At 49.4% G+C, this 10057-nt stretch overlaps 1 protein-coding gene across 1 annotated transcript in view; it reads right to left on the bottom strand.

Annotated features, from left to right (window-relative positions):
• The window catches only part of ABCA5 (ATP binding cassette subfamily A member 5), a gene marked incomplete at its 3' end in the record, with an annotated part of 54083 nt that overhangs the window by 21035 nt on the left and 22991 nt on the right, over positions 1 to 10057 (bottom strand). Inside the window, exons 13-18 of the mRNA XM_018559443.1 lie at positions 8710 to 8829; positions 7119 to 7257; positions 6024 to 6114; positions 5186 to 5325; positions 3662 to 3781; positions 2252 to 2453 (exon numbers count right to left, since the gene is read on the bottom strand). Of these exons, the coding sequence (XP_018414945.1) occupies positions 2252 to 2453; positions 3662 to 3781; positions 5186 to 5325; positions 6024 to 6114; positions 7119 to 7257; positions 8710 to 8829 (812 nt within the window). The remainder of the gene's footprint in view (positions 1 to 2251; positions 2454 to 3661; positions 3782 to 5185; positions 5326 to 6023; positions 6115 to 7118; positions 7258 to 8709; positions 8830 to 10057) is intronic.

Below are 10057 nucleotides of genomic sequence, written 5' to 3'. Positions count from 1 at the left end.
AAGGGAACTCCGCTACGTGGGCAGTTTCTCTTTTTCCCCGAGTCACTGGGCCAGTGGGGTTTACGCACTCGGGCGGGAGAAGCGAATGGACCCTCGCTGTATACTACTCTGTATGACTCCATAACCTGCACTGTTCAGTGTCAGATCTTTGCTCCAACATATGATTGTCACCATCTGTAACCATCTGCCCACGTCAGACGCCGTCAGTGGGTTGTATAACGGGAACATGGAGGGGGGACAGCTGGACGCTCTGAGGAGGGGAATTCGCCCCTCACAGTCCGAGGAGTCTTACAAATATAAGGAACGATTAGGACAGTTATTTGGCTTCCTTGCGTTCCGGCTGCCCCCCCCGATGTTCCTGTCTCCTGGTTGGTTGGGGAGACCCCCTTCAGATGGATATCCAATCACCGGCAAAAGAGTCATTGAGATGGTTAACCTCTCCAAATCTTCCTGATGAAGCTTCTGCGAAACGCGTTGAAGACTGGGGCAAGCACAGAATCATGGCTGCATTTTTGATATATAGAACAATTATGTACAATGAATCATTGAATAAGACATGAATACAATGAGAGCAATGACCGATATATGAATTGTTAATCATGGTTTCTGTGTGGGCTCCAGGGAGGTTATTTATGTTGCATACATCTATTTATCATTTTTATCTGGATGAATTTGAATATATATCTATATGTATTGACATTGTGAATTGAGTGTATTAAAAATGACATTTTATTATATTTCTGGATCAACTGACCTTATTTCTGGATCAATTCCCCGGTATTTCCCAGAGGTCACCTAAAAAGCCCTTTTCTTTCTCTTTTGTTGATATATATTGCATATTTAGGGGTGGTGTCTCTGTTTGTGTGATGGTTCCTAACTTCTGTAATACATCTGTAACGGTACCATGCGACGCCGGGCTCCCTATGGGGCGCCCACCCTCTTGCTCTTTTGTATTGTTTCGTTTGTGGCTGAAACCTTTATGTTAGGGCTGGTAATGACTAAAATGTTTTTTTAAATCGATTAATCGATTAATTTCGATTAATTATAGGCCATTATTATACAGCCAAGGGAACTGTATAACTGGAAGACAAAAAGAAAGAGAAGGGCGCTCACCCTAGTGCAGATGGTTCTTTATTGTTTAAAAATAGCAAAATAGAGTGCAAAGGTATTCACAATGGTAGATCGATTAGAAGCATAAATGAGTAGTTCAAGGATACATCAGTTTACAAACTGCAATCAGCCTGAGTGCCTGAGTGCCTGAGTCTGGTGACGTCGATGTCCGTGACGTCACCGGATCTCCGAGGACTCCCGGAAGCCGGCGGAAAGGTGAGTTCCGATAAAAATTATTTTGATCGATCAAAAAAATTAATGATTAATCGTTAATTTCCGCAGCCCTACTTTATGCGTAGGCTTTTTCTTTGATTTGTGTACGAAAAATTTCAATTAAAAACAGATTGCACCAAACGTCCAACGGGAAGAGAAGCGCACAGCTGAGAGACGCGAGAAATCTTGGGCTGGTTTAACTCCCCAGCAACCGAATAATACAAACAAAACCCATGTTTTTGTCGGGCCGACTCATCATAGACCAGCCAACAGATGATTATTATTATTATGTAGGACTTCTATAGATGTGCAGAGTTTTACAATATAAAGGGAAACACTACGGTTACAATACAATTCATGATAAGAGGGATAGGAAGTCCCTGTTTGCGAGCTTACGATCTAAAAGGGGAGGGGCAAGCGATACAATAACTTTGCAGGGATGAGTTGATGGATGAAGCAGAAGTTCAGTTGTTAGGTGGAGGTCAGATCGGCTTCCCTGAAGAGATACGTTTTCAGGAATCGCCTTGAAATAGTAGGAGATAGCTGGACAGGTTGGGGTAGGGAGTCCCAGAGGATGGGAGAGGCTCTAGAGAAGTCCTGGAGATGAGCATTGGAAGGAGGTGACGAGGAACCTAAAAGCAGGAGGTGTATGGAGGAGCAGAGGTCCGTTTGGGGGATATTTGGGACGAGGTTGGTCATGTAGCATGGTGCAGAGTTGTGGAGGGTTTCCAGTGCTCCTTGCAATCACCTAGCGCAGGGGTAGGCAACCTTGGCTCCCCAGCTGTGCTGAGACTACAAATCCCATCATGTTTCTTCCTCTGGGAGTCATGCCTGTGGCTTGCAATGCCTTATGGGATTTGTAGTTTCAGCACAGCTGGAGAGCCGAGGTTGCCTACTCCCTGACCCTAGCGGAACCAGAAATACTCACACGTTTCGAACACATTTGCGGTCTCGGTATAAGTTACGGAAATGTAACTTGGCTACGGTCCGGACTTGCTGCTTCCACAGAGCGCGGCCACTCACGGTGCAGGGATCGGACTCGGGAAGGGACAGTAAGCCCTGGTCGATGTCCTCGGTGGATTTCCACTTGCTGTCATCGTCCATCTTCTGATGAGTGAAAATATTGTCATCTACGAGAAGACACAATAAGAAAACGATCATCTACGGACACAACACCCACTCCGGATACTAAATGGCTCCTCAAGCCCATCATGATTTATGATTTGTGGTCGTTCTTTATCCGTTACTCTTCCATAGTTTTGTTTCATTCGGTGTATACAGCTATCAGTTTATTGAAACATTGACTTCGATAGTAACTAACCCTTTCCTGACCGGAGCTCACCAAAGCCTGGAGGCTCAGGCCAATTTTAGCAGCGTCAGCATACGTACAGGGGTGTATCTGCTGCAAGGCAAACTAGGCATTCGCCTAGGGCGGCACTTTCAAGGGGGGGCGGCAAAAAAATGCCAGTTACCAGTTAGGTAAGAGAAAACAAATAAATTATTAATAAATTACTCAGTACTCCTGGACCTGTTCAAACCGCCAGTGAAACGCGCGTTTCACTGAACGTAAAAACGCGCTAAAACAACGAGCTGAAAAAATACGCCCAGGTGTGAACCCGGCCTGAGGACCAGCAAACTGCAACGTTACATTTTTGTTTTTGGCTTTAGATACATTTTTTTAATAAAAGCTGCAGATTCAAAAAGACTGAAATGACAATAAAGTGTTAAAGGAGAACTATGAGGGGGGGGGAGGGGGGAGTGATTTCCACTCACCTCATAGTTCTAGCCGACCTGTGACAATGAGACCGTCACAGGTCGGCTCAGTAGATCGGGAAGTGAGAGAACACATACCGGCGTTCGCTCACCTCTCGATCCTGTCACGGCTCTCTGCCGTGACAGGGGGAGGGCTGGATTCCCCCCTCCCCGCTCCGATCCTGCAGCGCTGACTGGCGGAACGGACGGGGGAGGGGGCGGGTACACCTGGCTCTGCCTCTAGGTAGGCGGAGCCAACTGTCAGTCACGAAGCTGGGCGGATCCCGGAACAATTGTCGGGATCTGCTTCAGCGTCTCAGTATACCGCGAGCTGTAGCTCCCTATATACTGAGCTTAGGGTGACGGGGGGACGCTAGTTTGTGTCCTCCCGTTACCCTAAGGAGAACTATGGGGAAAAGCCCTGACCCCGTAGTTCTCCTAAAGATGATATGAAGTTCTAATGATTGAATGAAGGGGGTTCGGGGTCCGGGAATGAGGCCAGGACTACGTCTCTGTCCTCTGTAACATTCTCAGCTGAGTAAGACAACCGATCCCGGCTCCATCCCGGGGATCCGGACTTCATTACCTGTCTGGTCCACATCGGATTCCGTTTCTAGTCTGACGAAGACGTCCTCCAACGTGGTGACTGACACGCCGTAGGTCAGGACACCTAAGCTGCAGTCGTTGTCCAGGGCACAAAACAATCCTAGAAAACGAAAACACAACTCAATTGGACCAAAAAGTATCACAAATCCGTCCAAAGACAAACATTGTACTGCAGCTTTATCACAGGGGCTGATTTATAAATCTTCCTTCCAGATAGTTCCGCGGCATTACCACCACTAGATGGAACCAAGGAGCAGAGGAAATCTCAATGCTCCCCAGCGCCATCTGGTGGTAAAAATCAGCACCAAAGAGTTTTGTTTTTATTACATTTCCTTTAAAGGAGAACTATGAGGGGGGAGGGGGGAGGGGGGGGTGCTTTTCACTCCTCCTCATAGTTCTAGCCAACCTGTGACAATGAGACTGTCACACGTCGGCTCAGTAGATCGGGAGGTGAGCGAACACATACCGTCGCTCGCTCACTTCTCGATCCTGTACCTCTCCCTGCAGGGATTCCCCCCCTCCCCTGCCCGATCCTCCATCACTGACTGGAAGAACGGACGGGGGCGGGTACAGCTGGCTTTGCCTCTAGGTAGGCAGAGCCAGCTGTCACTCACGCAGCTGGGTGGATCCAGACAGTAATGTCGGGATCCGCTCCGGCTGCGGCGTCTCAGTATACCGCGAGCTGTAGCTCCCTATATACTGAGCTTAGGGTGACGGGAGGACGCTAGTTTATGTCCTCCCGTAACCCTAAGGAGAACTATGGGGAAAAGCCCTGACCTCATAGTTCTCCTTTAAGGGCAGATCTGGTCCAGGAAATGATGTGAATCTGCCCGCAGTTCCAGAACAGACAAAATAGGACAAGTAGTATTTGTCTGGTCTGGAACGGTCTGCACTGGTGTGAACAGAGGCCAGAAATAACATAGGGATACATTAGGATGCATTTTGGGTCCAGAAACAATCTGGTCTGGATATGGTGTGAATGGGCCCTAAAGCTGAACTCTGGACACACAAATGCAGTTATATATTCACTGAGACATAATGGCATCACTTTATTTTTAAAATCCCCTGTACAGCAGGGCTCAGCCTGGGAAAGGGAAGGGCAGAACTAGGGGCCATTTAAGTGTGCTGCTGCATGGTGATAGGAGGGAAGAGCACAGGGATGAGCTTATCAGTCTGTTCCTCCATCATTGTTCTGGGGGTGGGGAGGTGACCACGCTTTATTGGTGTAACTGCGGCAAAGGAGTCAGGTCACCAACTGTCTAACAGGGCAGTGTAAATCTTAGAGCTGGCTGAACAGAAATAAAAACCCTTTGGCAGGTGAACCAGCACCAATATATGCATTCCCACTGTGTATTTGGTGGTTTGCCCCAGAGGTAGGCTTTGAGCACCCAACCTCCAAAACATTGTTGGGAAATGAAGAACCTGCCGTCCTCATGAGATGAATTGTATCCCAGTAGGCGGAGCCTGTGCAGAAGACACCTGGAGATCAGCAAGGTTTATATACCTGGGAATATGTCCACGTCCTTCAATGGTAAGCCGTAGATGAGGGAACTGCCGGTGGCCAGTATAATGGTGGCCCCTGGAACGTGTTGTGAGACCAGCGCAGAGACAGACGCCATGTTACACGAGGGCTTTATATCCATACTAAGCGGAGAGACACAAATGTTTCAGAATTTAGTCTTTCGATAGAACACCAGATCCTGCAGCTTCCTCCGCCCACCATAGCTGCCATAGGCTGGGAGGAAGACTGCAGAGCTGCTACTGGCTGGAAGGACAGCACGGGAGAAGCAGGACACCTGGGACATGGAGGATACATTGCTTTTTTCTGCATTAGACTGCTGATCTCTGTACTCTGCATCACACCACTGGCCTCTGCACTCTGCATCACACCACTGGCCTCTGCACTCTGCATCACACCACTGGCCTCTGCACTCTGCATCACACCACTGGCCTCTGCACTCTGCATCACACCACTGGCCTCTGCACTCTGCATCACCCCACTGCCCTCTGCACTCTGCATCACACCACTGGCCTCTGCACTCTGCATCACACCACTGGCCTCTGCACTCTGCATCACACCACTGGCCTCTGTACTCTGCATTGTTAATGATCTCTGTTCAGTGTGTCACACCACTGACATGGCGGAGTTAAGGGCGGGGCACGGTAGGGGTTAGGTGGGGCGACTGGTGGCGAGTAACTCTTAAGGCCTGGCTAGTAGCTCAGGACTTGAAATTTTGAGCCCTGATTTAGTGGATTCAAACCGAACGTTCGATTGTTGTTAACAAAGATTTATTAAATCCCAGATTACATTACAATATGACAGATAAAGGGAAACGATGTACCTTAAGCGGTAGCCAACACCCCATTTGCTCTTAAGGAACAGAGAGGATCCAACACATTTCAGTGTCCCCTGGGAGAGGACGGCTTTTCTGTCTGAAATAGAAATGATGAAGATGATTATAAATCAATAATTTACATATTTTGTATCAATTAAATATTCATTTCAGAAAAGGGTCAGTCCGCCCGAAACTTATATTCCAATCAGCGAGCAGCCCATATCATATCTACGAGGTACTTCGGGGGCGGACCTTCTCCATGGACCCTTCCTGTTCCAACATGACTGCGCACCAGTTTACAAAGCAAGGTCCATAAAGACATGGATGGGGGAGGGGGGAGGAGGAACGTCCTGACCTCAACCCCATAGAACACCTTTGGGGTGAATTAGAGCGGAGACTGCGAGCCCCTCCCCCAACATCAGTACCTGACCTCACAAATGGTCCAACATTCCCAAAGACGCACTCCTAAACCTTGTGGACGCCTTCCCAGAGGAGGCGGAGCTGTTATAGCGGCAAAGGGCGGAGCCTGGGGGAGGGGGGAGGAGGAACGTCCTGACCTCAACCCCATAGAACACCTTTGGGGTGAATTAGAGCGGAGACTGCGAGCCCCTCCCCCAACATCAGTACCTGACCTCACAAATGGTCCAACATTCCCAAAGACGCACTCCTAAACCTTGTGGACGCCTTCCCAGAGGAGGCGGAGCTGTTATAGCGGCAAAGGGCGGAGCCAACCCAATACTGAACCCTATGGACTAAGACTGGGAGGCCATCAGAGTTCATGTGCGGGTAAAGGCGTCCCAATACTTCTGGCTATATCGTGTAGGCTCATACATATAGTACATACACCTTCAAAGACACGCTTCCATCACGCATCATGTGATACATACACGGTGATCTACAACATCCTATGAACGTCTCTTCCTAGGGAGGTTGAAGGGTCAGTTTAGGACGGACTCTGTGATGTTTGGAGTTGATTTGTTGTATTTGTTCTCATCAGGAAGTGAACTGTCTTTGACATCATTTGCATTATTAGTACAATACACCCCGGCCTGAACTACAGAGCACTCCCACACCACTGAGCGATCTGCAAGGGGAACGTACCGGCCAGGATGTCGGCTTCTTCCATACAGTGTGTGCTGAACACGATCACATTGTTTGCCTTCCTCTTCTTCAGCACATTCCAGACGGTGTACCGGGAGCAGGAATCCATACCCGCCGTGGGCTCATCCAAAAGCAGCACCTGCCAAAAGCATCAGGAGGTCACCAAAACACAATGGAGGGGTCACCGCAGAGCGTTGTCACTTCTCACCGCCATCTGTCGCTGTCTCATCGGGATAAAAATAGGCCAAGCTGCTCCGAAGTCGCCATAATATCGCTCAGTGCCTGCGGCTGCTGTCAATGCAATCCACCCAGGAGTACAGGGGGTCTGCATGGGGTGGTATGTACAGGAGAGGAGTGCAGGAGGTCTGCATGGGGTGGTATGTGCAGGTATCACCATGGGGGCCCAATGACACAATAGGGAGCAGTGTGACCTGCGAGTGTTCGGGGCTCTCAGGAAGGAGACACCATCTGCTCCAACAATAGGCCATTGTAAGGGGGTGAAATATTCATGAGGGGCGGGCGATACAATGTAGCCGGGGAGACGGTTGCCATGGAGAAAGGAAACGTATTAAATGTCATTGTAGCAAAACGGCCCAAATACTGGAAACAGTTCGAAGCTGAACTCACATATGTGATCATTATCCGTAGTTGTGTTTTCTCTGCCAGTGATACGAACACCTGAATGTGACCCGACATCCCCCTTGTGCCCTCCCCGTATATCACAGCTCAGACGCTGCACAAAGAACCAATTATCTGTGCTGTAGAGCTAACAATAAACATGCTGATTGGAGGAGAGAACAGAGTGACAGAGAATGAGCTCATCAGTCTTCTGCTTCTCCTTTCCCTGTCCTCCTAATTAGCATGTAAGAAGCATGCTGAAAGGAGGAGAGAGCAGAGTGTCAGAGAGTTGATCTTATCAGTCTACTGCGTCTCCTTTCACTGTCCTCCTATTAGCACGTAAGAAGCATGCTGATTGGAGTAGAGAGCAGAGTGACAGAGAATGAGCTCATCAGTCTACTGCGTCTCCTTTCACTGTCCTCCTATTAGAACGTAAGAAGCATGCTGAAAGGAGGAGAGAGCAGAGTGTCATAGAGTTGATCTCATCAGTCTACTGCTCCTCATTTTACTGTCTTACTGTTAGCATGTAAGAAGCATGCTGATAATAGGAGAGAGCAGAGTGACAGAGAGTCTACTCATCAGTCTACTGCTTCTCCTTTCACAGGCTCGGGGGAGGGACGTGACCTGTAAGTCTGCAACTGCAGCAGAGGAAAATCAAGTCTCCTTCCCGGGCCAGACAAGGACGTGCTTTGTGGCAGGGCTGTGTAAATCTAAGAACTGGATGGACAGAACGACATGCCCGTCATCTGTGTATTTCCAGGAGTTCAGCTTTAAATTCGATCTCTATATAGAGAGAGAGAGATCATACTACACGTACATACCAAACCACACGGACATGTCTTTGTATGACACGTGACTCAGAACGACATACAACGGTCCTCCAATCACGCGGTTTGTCTCCTTGCTTAGCTACAAATGTCTCTGCGGTCACAGAAATGGGTGGTGCCGCTTTGGATCGTTCCATCGGACTCACCTTGGGGTTGCCCAGAACCGCGATGCCCACCGCCAGCTTCCTCTGCTGCCCCATGTTGAGGCTCTTCACCTGGTTGTGCTTCACGGCCTCCATGTCCAGATCATGAAGAATCTTATTGATCTGCAATACACAATCAGAACGCCCGGTGTGTTCTATCAAAGTCTGTTACTGCGTCAGAATGTGTGACCGGTGACGTGGTCACACATTCTAACGTAATCCCGCCCCTTTTTTCCGGCGTTGGAATATGTGACCGGCAAAAGGAGAATTCCAGCGCTTTCTCTGCTGTTCCCGGGCAGATCGGCATCGCAGGTTGTATGTGCAGGAGAATCTGAACATAGAATCAAAGCTGTTCCGATCTGCCCGGGAACAGCTTTGATAGAACACCGGAACACGAGATAAAACAGAGACTCCGCCCCCAATCTAAGACATTGCATATAGAAGCAGAGGAAAAAAATCTAGTGACAGGGTCTCTTTAATGAAGAGCCCCAGGTTGGGGATCGGACATGCAGTGACAGGGTCTCTTTAATGAAGAGCTCCAGGTTGGAGATAGGACATGCAGTGACAGGGTCTCTTTAATGAAGAGCTCCAGGTTGGGGATAGGACATGCAGTGACAGAGTCTCTTTAATGAAGAGCTCTAGGTTGGGGATAGGACATGCAGTGACAGGGTCTCTTTAATGAAGAGCCCCAGGTTGGAGATAGGACATGCAGTGACAGGGTCTCTTTAATGAAGAGCTCCAGGTTGGGGATAGGACATGCAGTGACAGAGTCTCTTTAATGAAGAGCTCTAGGTTGGGGATAGGACATGCAGTGACAGGGTCTCTTTAATGAAGAGCCCGCCGCCGCCTGCGCCATCCCCGGATAATGATATTTGGAAACTTCACTACACAGCCCCGGAGGCTTTAGCCAGGGGCGTCCCAAGGCCAGGTGTCACTCGCGGCCATCTGATTGGCGCCTGCCGGCGACCATCTTGGTGATGGACGCCGGCAGAGAGAGGAGGGGACGTTCACCCGGTGGGATGAGGTATGCCGCCCGGGTCCCCTCCTCTCTCCAGACACTGTCGGGCTCTCAGCCCATGACCGAGTGCCCGACTTTTCATAGGGGGTGACGCCAAAATGACTGCCAGTCATTTTGGTGTCACACCTCCAATGGCGTCACCCGGGTGCGCCCTCCTTGTGATGCCACTGGCTGTAAAGCAACATAATGGTGGCAATAGGGAGCGGTGATTGGTCAGTAATCACGCTGACCGGTGAGAATCTCTCATGAGCCTTCTTACCTCCGGGAAGCGTTGTGTGGGCCAGAATGCATTTGTAATGGCAGCGGCGCAGAGGAAGGCGTTGGGGTAAATCT

Source organism: Nanorana parkeri, unplaced genomic scaffold (genome assembly GCF_000935625.1).
Source record: "Nanorana parkeri isolate BGI_ZX_2015 unplaced genomic scaffold, ASM93562v1 scaffold394, whole genome shotgun sequence".
Taxonomy (NCBI): domain Eukaryota; kingdom Metazoa; phylum Chordata; class Amphibia; order Anura; family Dicroglossidae; genus Nanorana; species Nanorana parkeri.
This window is presented reverse-complemented; position numbering and strand designations above follow the sequence as displayed.